Raw genomic sequence first — 19,702 nt, 5'->3', positions numbered from 1 at the left:
TGTAATCAATTTCACACTGCTTGCAAAAGATTGCATTTTTCTGACTTCTGTCGAACTATCACACGCTTATGAGAGGTGGGAAACAGACTGTGTCTAAGTGAATGAAGTGAATCTCCATTTTTTGTGTGTGTGTGTGTGTGGGGGGGGGGGGGGGGGGGGGCATTTTCCAGGCCTACTAGGTAAAAGTGATAAATATCATATTAAAACTTTAACTTATGAAAACACTTTTTAAGATATGTATGCCTGTTCTCGCTATCTTGTTGTCAAGAACTCGAAGAATATCGTATAATGTCACTTTCAGGCAATGAAAAGACATGTTTAAGCAGTTTTCCAAAGAGGCTTGGCATGCTAGCTTCAAGCAAAATGTTCAGTCGGTTGCCCAGCTGAGTTGTAGATCTGACTTCAGGAAGAGGGTTGATTAAAATTCAGACTCATTTTTTTGGTGTAACTTAAACGTATCAGTAGTTGTAGCACAGCAATATGCTGTTCAGGCTCCATGCCCTCCTAGTGGAAACATTAGTCTTCTAATTTAACAGAAATTGTTGCCAACGAAAGTGGAGGGGACGGATGTGATCTTTATGAAACTGAAAGGGACGTGTTTCCCCCATCCCCAATGTCATCTGCACCCATGGAGGTTACTATTGTTTCTTGGCTTGTTTTGCCCGTACCTGGTTGTTGCCTAGTGTCCGAAAACCATCAAGCATCACCAAAATTCACATGCCCATGGTAAGCTGTGGGAGTACATCTGTTTGGCTCTTTGAGAGGTGTCTGGAACTTTGGAAAAAACAAACAAATCTGCAGCAGAGATTAACCTCTATCTGAAGTACACTGAGGGAGGAGCTTAAATGACCCCCACTGATGACTTTTCTGATCTCTCCCTGAAGCGTGACTTCAAAGATCTCGATGGTCCCCTCCTGAAAAATTCAGACACAAACACTATGAAGCATCGTTTTTTTGTTTTTTTGTTTTTTTTTTAAAGGACCCTGTCGACTAACTCTGTGAAAACCATTAACCAAGGTAACTCATGCAACAGAACTGACTGCATGTGGACAGACAGACATGAACACCCCCAGTGGAGGACTTTGTCTAAACTGCCTCTTTAAAATAAATAAATAATAAAATGAAAAAAACAAAACAAACAGATAATCTATAGAGAAGGATTTTGCATTGTGCTGTTGCAACAAATGTATTCTTATCTGCTGTTAAATTGTTATTGTTATTATTTATTTATTTATTTAACAGAATGCCATTCTGTGATTTGCATGATCATGCTTTCCATATGTATGTTATGTCTTGGAGAGTTTTACCCTTCTTGCAAATGTTTTTAGCATTTTTGATGCCGTTTTCTCTGCCAAGGGTTCAATTGTGGGGCCAAATAACAAGAAAGAAGACATTTCAGGCCAGTAGGCGGGGGACACCCTGGACCGGTTGCCAACCAATCGCAGGGCACACAGAGACGAACAACCATCCACACTCACAAGCACACCTAGTGACAATTCAGAGCACCCAATTAACCTGCCATGCATGTCTTTGGAATGTGGGAGGAGACCGGACTTTCCGGAGAAGAGCCACGCAGGCACGGGGAGAACATGCAAACTCCACCCAGGAAGGCCGGAGCCTGGACTCGAACCCGAGTTCTCAGTACTGGGAGGCGGACGTGCTAACCACTCACTACTGTGCCGCCCTTCATTATTATCATTTATTATTATTATTACCATCATCAAAAAATGTCATCCCTTTTAACATTTTCATATTGAAAAGCTTTTCCACCATAGTCTGTTCTCTTCACGTTCAGTTATTATTAATTTTTTTTTTACTTGTAGGATTGCAGTCTTGGAGATGACACAGTGTTGGACAAGATTAATTTGGCAGAGCCCGATCAGTACGAGCTGCCGGAACTCACTGCGGAGGAGCAGGCAGTCATCCTGGGGATCTGGTAAGTCTTCTACATTGGAGGATGAGTTGAACCTTCAAACAGCAGCAGCATGTTGTGTGTGCATTAGAGGGATTTTTCCTACTGTATCTCAAATGTAGAATCCAAATGTAGACTTGCTTTTCAGTTACAGGTGGACCCCTGCTATTTGCGGTGATAGGAACTGGGCTGGTCCGCAAATAGCAAAGATCTTTGTATACATTCATTGAATTTTTTATTTTTTTTGATAAATATAACATCCCAAACCTTGAAAAACACTGATAAACCTTCAATATATAAAAATATAATATATATATATACGTATATTTTTTTAATTGGGGAAACAAAATGTTAATATGCAAATCTGTGGGTGCTGAACAGCAAGTATGCGGGGCTCCAGTGTAGTTACATTAAAGACACACACTATCACAGTTGTATTATAATGAATGAAATTCAACCTTAACTTTACACTCAAAGAAATTGAGGAACCAAAGCATTTCAGAACCAGAATTGCGTTGTGTGCCGCTACACTTGGATTAATAAATAAATAAATACAGGTACACCCCCCATGGTGAGGCCGTGAGGCTCTGACACGTGTGTTATGTGTGGCTGTGTTGGTTAAAACCAGGAAATGTATTTCTACAATGTGTGGAAGCTTTGGCTGCCATCCTCCACAAATATGCCAAACACAGCACAATTCTCGACGAGCACAGTGAAGGAGAGAACTTTGAAAGATGCCAAAGAAACAACAGACTTTAAGCAGCTTCTTTGGAGTCGAACCACCAAAAAAGAAACAGACAATCGATCCTGAGCCGAAGAGGGCTTTTTCTGAAAAGTGGCTCCAAGAAGTGCCGTGGCTTGATGCTAATAACGAGCGCACTGAAATGTGGTGCAAAATTTGCCGCGCACATCCACATCTTGCGGACAAAACAGGTGCGTTTTTTAAGGGATCAAAGAATTTCAGCCATCCTTTATTTGACAAACATGAAAAGAGCAAAGAACACACGAATATAGCGCAAGCTATTGCTAATCAACAAGCTAACCGTGAAGAAATAGCCAGTCGTCCTCTTGCTAGGTGGCGAGACAGACTTAATGACGAACAACGACAAGCTCTGTGCAATATTTTTCTCCTCGCCTTTCATAAGGCTAAGCATGCACGTCCTATGTCTTCCTATTCTGAAGATATTCATTTACTGAAGCGGCTTGGAGTGGATGTCGGCAGTGCGTATCATTCGCGTGAAGGTGGCACGCGGATCGTTCAGAGCATTGCGCAAACCATCAGCGGGGAGTTGAGAGCAAAGATGCAGTCTTCTGAATTTTGGGGGCTACTTTTTGATGGATCGGAGGATATCACAAAAACTGAGCAGGAGATTGTTTACATTGTGTCAGTGTCCACTGACGGAGACTTTTCCTCGGACTTCCTTGGACTAATTGAACTGGGTGCTGATCGAACCGCACAAGCCATTACCAACGGACCCGTGAAACTTTTTCAGGACGCAGGATTGGATGACTGGAGGGGCAAGCTGGTTGCTGTGTGCACAGACGGTGCTGCTGTTAATGTTGATGCGTACAACGGTGTTGTGCCAAAACTTAAGCAACTCGTTGCAGTTGGAAGCGCCCTGGTGCACATTTTGTGCACCGCACACACACTAGAGAACTGTGCAAAGTCAGCTGATCAAAGTGTGCCTTACTGTGAGACATTTAATCGCTGTTTGATCAAGCTGTTGCAGTTTTACTTGCAGAAAGGTGGTGCAAAAAACACTGCTACATTGAGAAAAATGTGTCAAGAGAATGGGATTTCTTTTGTGAAACTGGGTAAGTTTCATAATATCAGATGGTCTGCATGGAGGCATGAAACACTGTTAAAAATATCAAGACTACTGCCAGCCATTAAAATGCAGCTGGCTACAAGTGGCACAAGGGAATTTCAGCATATCTGCACAGAGCGTTTTTAATGTTTTCTGGCCAACATGCTTGATATTGGTAACATTTTGAAGACCACATCTTTGAGGTTTCAGAAGGAAAAAATGACCATTGGAGAATGTAAAGATGAACTAATGGTGGCCATTGGACAGTTCACACTTCTGCTTGATAGTAAACAGGACACACGCTGTTTCCAATACTGATGCTGACAGAGACAAGTCGAATTTACTCAGAGGGTTAATTGAAGAATTTGAAAGTAGATACAATTCCCTCAAGTCATGTGACCACTTCTTAGTATTTGATCCCACAACATGGCCTCAAGAAATGCAAGACCTCCACCGTTTTGGCAACACAACTGTTCAAAGCATTCTTCAGAAATATGAAGTCATCTTACAACTTGACAGTGAAATGACTGTGAGAGAATGGATGCACTTAAAACAGACAGGAAAACGCTTGGCCTCCTCTGTGTATGACTTGGTTCGAATAGTAAATTCAAGTAACCTGGATATGTATCCAAACATCAACAAACTGATTAAATTGTCTCTTACACTGCCTTTAAGCAGTGCAGCTTGTGAGAGGGGATTCTCACATCTCAATATCATAAAACCAAGTACAGATCTCGTCTGTCACATGCTCGGCTCACAGCCCTGATGCAAATTCACCTGTCTCGAAAGACCACAGTGACGTATGACCCAAAGCCAGCTGTTGACCTATGGATGGACACGGCTAATTGGAGGCTCAACCAGGGACAGGTAGCTGCATCTACATCAACTTCATCATATACCATGTTGGAAACGGATGAAGCGGATGATAGCGGTGGCGACACAGAGGAGGACATTGAGGAAGACTCTTCTTAAGACCACTCGGTGAGTACCAAACACAATCTCTTGGTACTCATGTGAGTAACCCATAAAAAAAATTATGTGCACCCCTGAATATATTATTAGAAAACAGTCTAAAAGTTTAAAATCACAGTGGTTTCTGACCAACGAAAATAGTTTGACAATGGACATCTCTGCACATTTCCACCATATCAAAGATTATGTAATAATAATAATGGTAATAATAATGATAATAATAATAATAATAATACACACACACACACGAAACCACCCCCTATGGCATGGCCCCAAAATTGTGTGTTCCAGCTTTGGTGATTAGTCGTCATTTTTAGATATCATTCGTTGAAATATTTCACAACACATTTGATGTAAGTACAATCAAAAAATAAACATTTATCTGTCAATTGGGGGGGGGGGGCATGGTTGTTTTTCTTGATGTTGAGTTTTTGTCTTAGAAAAACCATTGCTGTCACATGATAAATGAATTTAGCACCTCAAAAAGCAGACCAGGCATGATATTAGTCCATGATAAGTTTTATTAACAAAAGGAGCGACAAAAAGTAACATGGCATGTATAGTAAAAAGTACAAACAATAGGAGCATGTAACACACGGGAAAAGGTTCACACACAAGTATTACTAAGGTTGAGTAAAAAGTACAAACAAAAGCAGCATGTAATATGCGAGAAATCATGCAAAAAAAAAACCCTCAAATCACTAAGTACAAAAGAAAGGGTAAGAACGAAGCATCCAATTGATGGACGACATAACTAAAGTACCTAAACCTGATAGGCATAAGCTAGTGTAAGAGCAAACAAAGGACTCAAAGTTCCCAGGACTGAAGACGCAAGAGAAGAAGTCTGACTATGGCAACGAGCTATGCATAAAACAATAACCTGATGTCATCCCTCAGTTGCAGTTGTGCTTAAATACCCTGCTAACCATCATGGCCAACAGGTGTGGACCAGGAGGCCCCGCCCATCAGCCATCCTGTGTAACTGTAAAAAGAAAAAGCAGACTCAGGAACATGACAACATAGATATCGTTTAATATCTTGTTTATTTAGCTTTTGCAGAATCATGGGTTTTGTCTGAAAGCAAAAAACAAGATTGCTTTTACCATATTCAACATGCCTTGTGGAAATGCTTTGATTGCAACTGAGTAGTCTTCTGTTGTATTCTTTATATTAAATGTATTAATAAATTCGTGAAAGTGAATGAAGTTCTTTTTGTGTTTTGAACTTTATTCAATATGTCATGAGAAAAAAAAAAACATCCATAAAAGAGATAGCATGGCGTCTGGCTGGCTTAGATGCAGGGGATGAAGAATTCATGGAATTGGTCCTGGTTGGAGAAACACGTTGATGGATTCCCACATCTTGGAGTTCATTTTTAAACACCAAGATGAGAATGTGATCAACTATGGGGCAAAAGGTTGCCTTTCGCTGAAACATCTCTGCGAGGGAAGCAAAAATGCAGAGAGGAAAAGACTGAGAAAACAAAACTACAAACTGCAAAAGCAAAAACAATTGTTGTCTTAATTATCCTTCTAAAGCAGGGGTGTCAAACATACGGCCTGTGGGCCAGATCGCCAGATCAGGCACGCAAAGTGGGTTAATCCGGCCCACGAGATGATTTTGTGAAGTAAAAAAATACAATTGTAAAGTCAAACTAATTAATCAGCCGTCCACAATCTAAACATAATAAATTTGTACCTTCACAAACAGTCCTTGTACCAACTTGTACGGTGGAATCGTCCTGGATGTCATTATTTTACACACAACTTAAATTTATGGTTTGTTTTATTATTATTATAATTATTATTATTATTATTATTAATATTATTATTTTAAATCATAGACTGACATAAACATGTTAAATATGACACAAATTACACAAATATTTATGACAAGGATTAACATCCTTACAATGTCATTAACTGCGCCACGCAATGCATTCTGGGAACAATATATATATGCAAAACAGGTAGATTTAACACATCCGGGACGTATACCGGCAAAGTGTTGCCGCGTTCCATTTGCATTCGTTTTATTTTTCGGAACAATATGATGACAGTTGAGCTCCGTAATTTAGGATTGGTCCACGAAAATCTGCGTATAAATGACGGTTATTGTTTTTAAGTTATATACCGTTTTTTTTTTTTTTTTTTTTCCCCAATGTGGCCAACTTGGTAATACATTTTCCTCCATGCGGCCCCTGAGGTAACATGAGTTTGACACCCCTGTTCTAAAGGGTTTCTCCTGATCCTTAAAAAGTCTTGGAAGGACTGAATTAAAAAAAAAAAAAAAAAAAAAAGGCCCTAATAGGCATTAAAATGAGTTAAATTCAACTTTAAAAAGTTTTAAAAATGTTGACATGTGATCAGTAGCGTTTTATGGTTTTAAATAATCTCAAGTAAACATTCCTTAAAAAAAAAAAAAAATATATATATATATATATATATATATATATATATATATATATATACTCATGGCAACAGCACACAATCACGATAGCGGAACCAACCAAACAGTGATGTGGTTTTAGTCGGGAATCTTTAAGAGCAAATGCATGAACTGTGGCGAATTCGGACAACATTGACACATTGGGAGCATTGTGAAGTCTAAAATTGAATTTCAAAAGGAATTTAACAGGCACGCCTGCAGTCTGAGTGATAAGTGGTTCAGAGAATGGATGGATGGATAAAGAAAAAAATCTATAAAACAGTCTGGAATTAAACTTGTAGGAACCCTGTTCTATGTGTTGTTATATTTATGGTTGGGGGTCGTGTGCATCATCGGTCAGTAAATGCGTACCAGAAGACAAAATGTATATCGCTTTGAGGGTCTTGTAAGGTGGAAATGCGCTATATAAATGAAGTACCATTTACTATATTCCAAATCACTGGGCCAATATTTTTCACTGAAGTTAGGGATACATTTACTTCATTTTTAGGTAGCATGTTCAAGTTGAGACTATTCATAGCTATTTAACACGTTGCTTTAGAGTACTTAGATGCATATTATTGAAAATGTTGAATACAGAGCCTTTGACCTACTTCCATTACTTTCATTTATTACTTTCGTTCCAGGTATTGTGTGTTTCACTATATGTTTGATATTTAGATTATATAAATTCTGTTCAGTAGATTACTTTTGAAGGTTTTATCTTAAAATACAAATTTTATTTAAATTAAAATTATGGTGATCTTTTAAGTTGTATTGTGTTTATGGTTTATTATATACATAGCATGTATGTATGTATGTATTTCCATTTGCTCACTTTTTTTTATTGCATGCTGGGATATCCATGTTTCAGCACAAAAAAAAAAACTGATATAAAGATACAGTACCGTTTAAAACATGACTACAAATGTGGGTGTTACTGAGAAGCAATACTGTATGTCCACAGTTAAACCTGAATAAATAAAGTTATGCAGCTGGATTCAAACCATCAACCTCAACTAGAAGCTGTTACATGCTATCCACTAGGCTAATCGGCAGAATGATATCTGCTGCTGGAGAGGCTGAATAAGTCATAAGTCAAGTGAAGGTCAATGGAGAAGCCTGTGAGACTGCTTGGAGATGGATGAGATGTCATGCATTTTTTTATTTTTTTTCCTTACTACAAACGCACACGCACTATAAAATGAAACTACTCAATGTACTTCCACATTGGGCTGTTTTGGATGAATGGGTTTTGAATGGGTTACTTATTGTTGTTTTGTTTTTGGCGTGAAGCTAATTGTCTGACCTAATTTGTTGTGTGCTAATTTTTTTCCTTGGACAATATTTGACCCGTCCTTTTGCGTATGATGTGTTTTACAGCACTGATTTTCACAAGAATAATCCTGTCCACAAGCTGACACAAGAAGAACTTTTGGCCTTCACATCAGTGAGTATTTTCCATAGTATTGACATTAACAACCATACACTTTGAATTGCTTAATCCACGGGTTCCCAAGGTACGTGATATTTTAAAATATATTTAAAAGGTAGCATCCATCCTTTAAAAATAATTGTTAAATTATGTAACACTTTCAGGACAATAAGGTTCAGATAACGGATGGATGGAAGTTCATATAATACATTTTAAATTCAGTAAGCTGTTCAATTTCATGACTGATAACTTAACAAATTCTTTATGGAAGAATCATCAAATGCAAACCTGCGCCCTCATCACAAAAATCAGTCCTTGAATTGTGCAAAGAACATTTAGACAAGCCTGATGGATTTTGGAAACAAGTCCAGTGGATTGATGAAATTAAAATGGAACTTTTTGGCTGAAATGAGCGAAGGTATGTTTGGAGAAAAAGGGGGGGACAGAATTTCAGGAAAAAAAACCATCTGTCCTACTGTCAAACATGGGCGTGGATCAATCATGCTCTGGGGTTGTATTGCTGCCAGTGGCACAGGGAACATTTCATGGGTAGTGGGAAGAATGGATTCAATTAAAGTCCAGCAAATTCTAGAAGCAAACATAAAGGTGATAATAGTTTTGGAATTTTTATTATGTTTAGTTTTAATTTAATTTTATTTATTTATTTTTTGTTAGCTATAATTTGTTTTTGGAGCAGGTTTGTTAGTTTTTGTTTACTTTAATTTTTTTTTAAGTTTACTTTTCATTGGTTTTAGTATTCTATTTAAGACAAGTATCCACAAATCAAATACAGGTACTGCATTTACGGTAACAAGTACAGTAATTGTCCACAGACTTTGAGTACAATTAGTGCAGTACTTAATATGGTTTCCAATATGGCAGCACAAACCTAAAGTCTTAAATCTAGGATGGTCTCGCGTTCCATCCCTTGTTTGCCAAGGTACCAACATGTAATATGTTTTTCCATATCGGCCAACAGTCCCCTGCAAAAGGATTGTAACAGTAAGGTCAATTCCATTGTTTTTGTTGTATGCTGGAGACATTTGAGTTGCAGATCAAAAGATGAATATGAGGCAAATGTTAAGAATTGACCAAAAATACTATTTTTGAACATATTTGGTCTAATGAGCAGCTATACTTATTAATAAAAACCAACAAATGAAATGACCTCGAATAACACATATATCACAAATTTAGTGAAACTGTGGTTAATAATATATAATGATTTTATTCATCTGATGAAGGATACATGCAGGCTTGGCTGAACTCGACATTAGTGGTTAATTACCTGAACAGCAAAAAGCACTAGCAAAACCAACCCCAGAGTGCTTGAATAAAGCATGCTGTCTGTTCCTTAATTATATTCCAAATTCATTTAGACTCAGTTAACCACACTATTTTTTTGTCTTAAAGGGGAAGTCAACCCAAAACATATCTTTACAATCATACTGTATGTTCTATGCGGCCCCACCAGTCTAAACACAACATTCTGATTAATATTCCCTATGTGGAAAATTTATTAAGCAGCAAAATCCACCCATTTTGGTCCATCTCAAGGGGGCATCCATTTTGCCACTTGCTCTCGACTGAAAATGACAACAGAGTTGCGCAGGGATTCAGGTACATATGATCAAACTCAGAAACCAGGTGAGCCGGGACATGAGTCCTGAGAAACTGTGATGTCATTTTCAGTCGAGAGCAAGTGGCACAAAATGCGTGAATTTTGCTACTTAATTCATATTTCACAATTGCAATATTAATCAGAATACCGTGTTTAGACTGGTGGGAGTGCATAGAACATATTGTAAAGACCCCTTTGAATTTAATGTAATTAATTTTAAGAGCATCTTCTACTAGTTTCAAAGGGGTGTCAGAAATGACGGACATTTGATATATTTTGGAATTTACTCGCGTTTGATGGTTCCTGTTTTTTTTTTGTCCTGAATTCATATAAATGCACTACTTATACACTACATATTTATGCTGTATGTAATCTTAAAGAGCAGAGTTGGGCAATTAATATTCCAAAGGGCCCATGTGATGAACTGAAAACACCGACCCACTGTTATGTTGGTAGCTGCCTCAATTATGTTAATTGGCATATTTTAGTATTTGACGGACCCAATTATGACTTTACTGAAGTTCAGCGCACTAATGCTCAGAGCGGCAGGAGCGACGAGCTCTTCAGAAGTGGCACCTTGTTAACTTCTGCCCATCATGCACACTTATTTTAGGTGTTGCAATGAGGCGAGTGTTCATTTATTTGGACAAAGTTAAACAACACTTTAGATTGAAACTGTGTGTACTCACTTGGCGAGCATGTGCACACTTCTTCTTTGGTGGTCTTCATCGGATTTTTTCAGGTGGACGGACGGCGGCATCAAAACGGGCAACCAGAATTTTAAAATGGCAACGATTTTAGGAGACTCTGAATGTTTTGTTCACGGTTCCAATCGATTCTTGAGATTTGATAAGTATTCATATAAAACAGTAAATCATAGTGTTAGACAACCCCTAGCAAAAAGTATGGAATCGCCAGTCTTGGACGAGCACTCACTCAGATGTTTTATTCTGTAGATCAAACTCAGATAAAAAGCATGAAACAGACGTAAGGTCATTCCAAAGTGTACATCTTGGCTTTCAGAAACACTAAAAGAAATGAAGAAAAAACATTGTGCTGGTCAGTAAATGTTGCTTTTATAGAGCAAGTGCAGATAAATAAATATGGAATCACTCCATTCTGAGGAAAAAAAATATGGAATTAGTCAAAAAAATTTTTTTTTTGAACTTTTAAGGAATTAGTCAATTTTGAGCAGGAAAAAAATGACACACCCAGTCAATTTCCTTTCCTTAATTGGGCACCTGCTTCAAATTACATCTGCTTGTTAGTCAGCAGTTAAAAACAATGCAGTTATCACACTTTTGGTTGCTGGACCAAGTGGATTGGCAAGAATCATGGCTCTAACAAGGCAGATGTCTCTTGAGACCAAAGAAAGGATTATCAAACCTCTTGAAGAAGGTAACGCTACACATATGGTTGCCAAAGATGTGGGCTGTTCACAGTCAGCTGTATCGAAGATCTGGACCAAGTACAAACAGCATGGGAAGGTTGTTAAAGTCAAGCGTACTGCTACACCAAGCAAGACATCTCAGCGTCAAGACAAACAACTAAAGGCCATATGTCTTGAAAACAGAAAATGCACAGCAAGCCAAATGAAGAAGAAATGGGAGGAAGCTGGAGTCAATGTATGTGACAGAACTCTGCAAAATCGCTTCAAGGAAATGGGATTTACATACAGGAAAGCTTAAAGGAAACCATCATTGACGCTTAAACAAAAAAGAACAAGACTGCAATGGGCTAAGGAGAGGCAATCATGGACTGTGGATGACTGGATGAAAGTTATCGTCAGTGATGAGTCACAAATCTGCATTGGACAAGGTGATGATTCTGGAACTTGGTGTCGTTCCAGTGAGATTTACAAAGAGGACTGCCTAAAGAAAACATCCAAATTCCCACAGTCCTTGATGATATGGGGCTGCATGTCAGGCAAAGGCACTGGAGAGATGGCTGTGGTTAAATCTTCAATAAATGCACAAGTTTACATTGACATTTTGGACAGCTTTCTTATTCCTTCAATTGAAAAAAAATGTTTGGGGATGATGAAATCATTTTCCAAGATGCCACAGAGCAAAAACTGTGAAAGTATTCCTTGGAGAAAGACGCATCCAGTCAATGTCATGGCCTGCAAATAGCCCAGATCTCAACCCAATTGAAAACCTGTGGTGGAAATTGAAAAAAAATGGTCCACAGCAAGGCTCCAACCTGCAAAGATGATCTGGCAACTGCAATCAAAGGAAGTTGGCACCAGATTGATGAAGAATACTGTTTGTCACTCTTCAAGTCCATGCCTCAGAGACTGCAAGCTGTCATAAAAGCCACAGATGGGGCAACTAAATGCTAGTCATGTGTTTTGATTGTTTTTTTCTTTGTCTGTTTTTCATGATTCAATATTTTTTTTTCTTCAGTGGGATGATTCCATATTTATTTTATTTATTTTCCATACTTTTTGCTAGGGGTTGTCATAAGATGTGACTTGTGAAATACAAATGTTTCAATTAAATTGCAATACAATTGCATGTATACACATTAACATTCAGTATTTAAGAAACATTCCCAAAAAAGCACATCTACTGTGTGCATGAAATTTTTGAATCATTATAAGGAAAAATCCCATTCTTCCGTCTCGTGAAGGAAATTAAGATTTTCTCACCATAGTTGGGATTGTCACGTCTTATTTTTTGAAAATATTTGCTACAGAGGTGGGTAAAGTGGCTGAATAGAGTAACAAATATGACCACTTGTACTGCATATTTGATGCTTTATGTTACTTAAGTAAGACTGCGATGGCTGGTGCAGTTTGGACATTTATCTGCAATTTACAGTAAATGTGGAAAATACTATTATTTTATTCAGAAGATGTCTGTCCAGTCTCATCGGGCCAGGCTTACAATATTTTAAAGATCTTGTTTAGCCATTAATCTGTTGTTAATTCATAGATATTGTAGGTAATAAATGTCATGTAATGTAACCATATTCATACAAATGATCAAAAGAGCCCCCAAAGAGTTAAAAAGGCCCAACTTCACTCACGCTTTTGTTCTCCTGCTGCTGCTGCCAGTTGAGAGGTGACAAGCCTATTTCATAACAACTCCCTGCGGACCAGACTGTTGAAAATAGTACGTCTATACATGTTTATACAGCTGGCTTTTGAAATTGCTCTCCCTGGCATTTTAATCTTGAATATTTTATTGCCCTCACAGTAAAGCGCATCGAGTTGCTGGCGACTTCCATAAAACTTTTAATTTTCACTTGAACCCGTAACAGGACAGGAGCTCTGAGACTGAGCCCTTTTCTCAAATGTGTAATAGTAGCGACTTGGCAAGTTCATTTGGTTTACCAAACCATTTTTTTAAGCAAAAATGTTTTATGGAGAGTACAGACCTTATCCACAGTAGAACAATGAAGTTGAATGCACCACAGTTTGGAATTCACACAATTTAAATTTAACTGACATCACATTGGTATTTCAAAAGCATCCAATTCAGCTGGCATCAAATGATTGACTCGGTTTCGCTTTTGTGGGTAGAAAAATACACACCCTTTATAGTCTAGGGTTTTATTGTGTGTAGTTTATTTATTCTTTCAGTTCATACTGGAATTATGCTTAAAATGGCAGGAGTTCTGGATTTTTTTTTTGGTTTTGTTTTTGCTGCCAAATTTTTCCTATGGAAAAAATGAGTTTGAAAGCAGAACAAATGGTTGGCCATCTTGAAACAGATTGCGTTTGCCATTAGAGATTTCACTGTAATTTCTGTTCAAGTGTGAATAGAGAAGCATTTTTACTCAGAGCAGCTGCAAAAGCCATTAATTGATTGTCGTCAGACTCCGGTCATTGTGAGGTCATCTTGGCGTGATGAGGCGTTCCTGATGTCTTCAAGTTATTATCCCGCTCGCCACTTGAGCGTCAGGGACCCAAGTCGACTTCCATGATTGAAGACTAAACTGGAACTGATAAACGTTGGAAGACAAGCCCGATTCTTTAATTCAACAGATCTCACTTGGAGACGGACTTCGTCTGGAGACATCTCAACAAAGTAATCCGATAGCGCTCTTGGCTTATTCGGTGACGATCCTGAATCTGTCCAGGCTGATAAGAATGCCTGTCAGGACAGGAAATTAAAATTGAAAAACAGCAGGTCTCCGGCGGTTAACAGATCCAGCTGGAATCGTTTGATGCCAAATCATTCTGTTGCCTATGACACGACAAAACATATTGTCTCTCATATTAATATTTCATTTCGTTTGTTTTTTAGAGTTATCGTACTGACATCTGTGCCTCAGGCCAGCTGATTGGCTTGATTATCTTGTTTCTCTCTCTCTCCTCTTCCCTCACTCTGTCAGTATTTTTTTTTTGTCTTTTTGTGAGTTTCTCACCAAAAGAGAAAAACATCTCTCTATTTGAGAATTTTATGAAGATGTGGGGAATTTCAGAAATGTGAAAAATCAGTCCCAAAATGTCCCGAATGGGCTGGGCTGTTTGAAGTTGGAGTGGTTTGAGTCAATCAAAGAATGTGGAAGGAGGTAAATGAGTAAATATAAATATGTGTGATAGTTCTTTATTTGCGAGTTCTATTCTAGTCGCATTGATGAGGTGAACAGTTTGAAGTTAGAATGGTTTGAATGTGTCAAGAAATGTGGTAGGAGGTGGTATATGTCCAATATCTGTAGCAAATTGTAATGTGGGAATTTGGGAAATGTTAAATTGTTGTGTATTTGTCCTGAATGGGCTGTCAACAGAAAAAAAATAATAATCAAAAAAGATTGAAAATAATTTGTCCGAAAGGACATGCTTAGCCACTGTGTGTTCTTTAATAAGCATTGCAGGTGTCTTCAAATGTGTAATTAGTCTATTTAAAAAAAGTTGGAACAGGTCATGTTTACCACTGTGTTACATTCACCTTTCCTTTTAACAACATTCAATAAAGGTTTGCGAGACAGGTCTGGACTGCAGGCAGCCCTGTCTAGTACTCTAGTCTCTTTACTACGAAGCCACACCGCTGTAACTAGTGTTGTTCCGATACCGATACTGGTATCGGCAGAGGTGCCGATACTGCATTAAAACAGTGGTATCGGTATCGGTGACTACTCACAAGTAACATGCCGATACCATTAATTCAAACGCTAATATAGGATTTTGAATGCAGCACCTTGTGTCTTGCTGGTGCGCGACAATCACTGGTATGTTACATGTTCACTGCATGCCGATCTAAGAGATCCTATTGGCCCTTGAATGCTCTGAACCAATGGCAGGACAGCTTTTTCATGTTGAGGAAAAAAAACCTTCAGTATCGGTATGGTATCGGTATCGGCCGATACTGCAAAGCTGGGTATCTGTATCGGGAGCCAAAAAATGGTATCGGAACAACACTAGTTGTAACACATGCAGAATGTGGTTTGGCATTGCCTTGCTGAAATAGGCATCCATGAAAAAGATGTTGCTTGGATGGTAGCGCATGTTTTTCCAAAACCAGCAAATGCGATGTGTTGAATTGGTGTCGAGGCATTTGATCCCTGTGATTGGCTATTAGCTAGCGTATCAGCACACGGTGCAAGAAGAGGAAGTGACAACCATGGATAAACAGTATTGATGGGAGGATGACTTTGTCTCTTTGGTTCAAGAGAGACCGGCATTGTATGGTATTACCGTTAAAAGGTTTGCTGACAACAGTATGAAAGCCAAACTATGGCATGACATGGGGATGCGACTGGATATAGCAGGTAGGATTTACTTTTATTTACGAAGTATCGTATATAAAAGTCCTCCCACGTGGATGAAAAGGGTTTCATCCATGTGGGAGGACATTGTGAGAGAAAAAGTAACCGGTATGCATTGTTTACATTTTTATATCCCGCCCCGGTAATGAGGTTTCTGGTTGCCTTTAGGAATAATGGCTACCGCCACCTATCTTATGGAGGGGAATTACTTCATGCGCAACCCTAACCCATAGTCGGAGTCAGTGTGGTGTGTATTTACGTCATTTTTCTACGCGACGTGCCGGTGTCGGTCACATTTGGCCGACGTCGGATTGGTGTATCTTGGCCTTTAGATGAGCTCGGGCCCTGAGAGGCTGTCATGTTTATGCAAATTGTCAATTGGGGTGAAGAAACAAAAGAGTATTTAACCAACTGTTCATCTTATATTTTGTCATCCCTTGCTGTCATCATCAGGTGGCATCATACAGTACATTGTATGGTAACGTAACCATGTGTGACAGGAATGCTGCTGGCTCTGTGAGCAGGCATCTTCCCAGTCTACATGTAGATCCAGGAATCTGCAGGCTGGTTAGATGGTTGTCACATGTCCGGCCGTCTTCACCAATGACTGACCTCTGTCTCGCTCATGCCTGGAGGACAGCCTTTGTCATGAAGCTCAAAATTGGGCTCAGGTGCATCATGTTTGCACTGATCATGATCATTTATTCTATTTTAGGATGAGTCTGTCACATAAAATGTGGCAAAAGTCAAACACTGCTGCGAGTGCTTTCCAGATGCACTGTCGATGTATCCATCATCACCTAGTTACGAAGTTGTGGACGCAAGGCATGTCTATGAAATGACCTGAAATGGAAAACAAATGGGACATTTGGAGTGTAAACTCTTTAATATGAGGTTTGGTTTGGTTCAACAAATGTTGGCGTGGACAAAGCAAGTGAAGTGAGACCACTTGGAATAGGTGGTTTTGGTCTGTTTGAAAGCCAACGCTGGTGTGGTATGCAATGCTTGACCAGTGTTGAAATAACTGTGAAAGTATAGAGAAAACATACTTCATGGAAAAGCAGCGCGTTTGACGAGCACATCTGCCGCACAGTTGAGATGTTCTGGTTTCAGTTACTGATTCAGGTATGATTTGATTCCTTGTAGTTCTTCACATTGAACTCATGCTAACATTTGTTTTTCTACATTGGTAAAATTGAGTTGTTTGGAGAATGACACGCGTGAAGTTGGCCCCCCACCCCACGTAAAATTTGATGGAAATAGTCTGTTTCATTTGTGCCATAAAAAGTTTGTGCTGTTACTGTTTTGCAGTTATTAGAAATTATTTTTTAGGTCATCCAGAGTTCACCCAGCCCCCCATCTATTGAGAAACTGACCTGAAATGGGTCAATTTGTTTGTGCTACGATTGTGCTGGATTACGCAGTTAAAATTTTTCGTTTGCGCCGCAACGGTTTTATAGATATTAAACATTTTAGTTTTGTGTGATGACATTATCCAGCCCCCCATTTAGTTGGACATTGACCCAAAATTTCTAATAACTGCAAAACAGTAACAGCACAAACAAAACTTTTTATGGCACAAACCAGCACAAATGCAGCACAAACGAAACGGACTATTTCCATCAAATTTTGCGTGGGGTGGCGGGCCAACTTCACGCACGTGTCATAACATTATGAAACTTCATAGTGTACGCATACCACTTCTGTTGGTGCAAGTACATTATATTTTCATTCTCATAACATAATGAAATTTCATGTGTATACGTTTTACTCTTTGTCTAATATGACAAATGTGGCATTTTTGTAAATTTATTTTAACTTTCAAATAGCTACAGTTGTAGTATGCTATTGCTGTGAAAAGACCATCGCTGAAAATATGACTTAAGCCTGGCTGTAGAATCACATTAAGAAAAAAAGTGGATTGTTGCACTGCTGCAAGAACCCAGCCATTAAAAAAACAATAATACAAGATGTGCAATGTGCCTTGTGTATCATATTTGACTAAAACTGAAAGTCCCAATATTCTTTTTTATTTATGCTTCTTGTGTTTGTGATTTGATTCCACACCCAGAATGTCAAAGACATTTTCAGACATTCTCGTCTCTTACGGGTTAACTAACATTGTCATACTACAAAAGAAAATTGGCCTCATAAATCTTGATGAATGTTGTTTCTTCCAAGTTGTTTGAAAGGACAGACTTATTGCAGTGTGATTATGCTCCAAATTCTGAATCACTCACATTTTTAGTCGATGGCCAAAACTGTATGTGATCCAAGCTAACATCATGAATCATTTAGGAAATTGCATACAATTCAAACCTTTACTCCCTAATAAGCTGTGGCATTGTTCAAAAGTAAGTAAAAGCAAAAATGATATAAATATTTTTATTTAATATCATTTCAAACACAACAAAAATACAAATATTTGCTAAAGTTTATAAAGTTTTCAATGCCTGTAGTATGCCACAAAAGAATCACGTTGAAATGTGCTTGTCTTATCTTGTGTTTCTGCAGTGTTTACTGTCTCAGCCCAAATTCTGGGCTGTGGAGGTAACAGCGCTTTGCCTCCGGACCAAACTGGAAAAAGGGAGTTCCCGATGTATTGAGAGAGCCATGATGCAAACTCAGGTAAGCGACATGGCAGTTTTTGTGGCATGAACATCAGCTCATCATTAGTGCCGTAAAGATGACTCGTCACGGTCAATCTGTCTGGATCGTGTGTGATCAAACAGCGAGATGCATGACTGTTGCATTGTTAGGGAAGGATGTGGCGTTTTTTAATAGTGCGATGTTTAGAGGCCATTTTTGGTCAGAATGATTGCGTCCCAAAGCCCACAACAAGAGTCGTGATGGCACGGTTGAAGAGTTTGATGTGGAGAAACCTAACCTCAACCCCATTGAACACCATTTGGCTTAGCTACAACAGTGGCTTTAAAGACTTGTTTTGACTCACGGAAGGGTCTGCGTTCAATACCACGTCTGGCCTGAAGTGACAGCTGAGACAAATGCAGAACAAATGTGGAGAACTCGGCACCAAACCGCGACTAGCTTTGGTCGTGACGCTATTTGGCGTGTCCTTATCACTTACGACATGTCTCCTCAGAGGTTTGTGTGTACATCCTGTTCTCTGCGAATGCAGCTGAGGCAAAAAGGGTATATAAAGCAGCAACGCAGATACGCTTCAATCCCAGGAAATGATTAGCTTTGTCCCATTTTCCATCTCACTACAACGAAGAGCACATGCCATGCATACAAATGGAACTAAATCATGTGTCCATTTTTTTGTGCCTTAACTGAATTGGAAATATCAGAGTTAGGGACAACTTTTGCTTTATAATTATTTAGTGTTTTATTTTTATTTCATTTTCTGTGGGATTGCATTTTTGTCATATGCGTAATTAGAGGAAAGTAAGAGTTGTTACAGTATTTTGTGAATTAATATTAGTGATAGACCGATATGATTTTTTCAGGGCTGATGCCGATACCGATTTAGTTGTCAAGGAGGCCGATAACCGATATTTCAAACCAATATTCATTTGCAGTAAAAGAGAAAATAATAGCGTAAAAAAAAAGACCTTTTAATTTTAAACATATAAAGAATAGACAGCTTTGTTGAATTGAAAATTTTAACAGAAATTGTAGAAATTGTGTGGAACTTCCAGGGTCATCATGTGTTAAGCTAAATTCAAAACTAAGCAAGTAAATAAATAGTTTTGTACTGTAAATAAAGTTTTCGAAAATTTCAACATAATTTCAAGTTTTTTTTAATTATATATATATATATATATATTTTTTATAAACTAAAAGGTGTT

The 19,702-nt window shown here is 38.5% G+C and overlaps 1 protein-coding gene across 1 annotated transcript in view; it reads left to right on the top strand.

The window, feature by feature from the left end:
- ttc27 (tetratricopeptide repeat domain 27) overlaps positions 1–19,702 on the top strand; it is a 64,367-nt gene that overhangs the window by 29,933 nt on the left and 14,732 nt on the right. Inside the window, exons 8-10 of the mRNA XM_077495872.1 lie at positions 1,824–1,936; positions 8,503–8,569; positions 18,405–18,518. Of these exons, the coding sequence (XP_077351998.1) occupies positions 1,824–1,936; positions 8,503–8,569; positions 18,405–18,518 (294 nt within the window). The remainder of the gene's footprint in view (positions 1–1,823; positions 1,937–8,502; positions 8,570–18,404; positions 18,519–19,702) is intronic.

This window comes from Festucalex cinctus, chromosome 14, assembly GCF_051991245.1.
Source record: "Festucalex cinctus isolate MCC-2025b chromosome 14, RoL_Fcin_1.0, whole genome shotgun sequence".
NCBI lineage: Eukaryota > Metazoa > Chordata > Actinopteri > Syngnathiformes > Syngnathidae > Festucalex > Festucalex cinctus.
The sequence above is the reverse complement of the archived record's forward strand: the minus strand, read 5'-3'. Positions and strand labels throughout refer to the sequence as shown.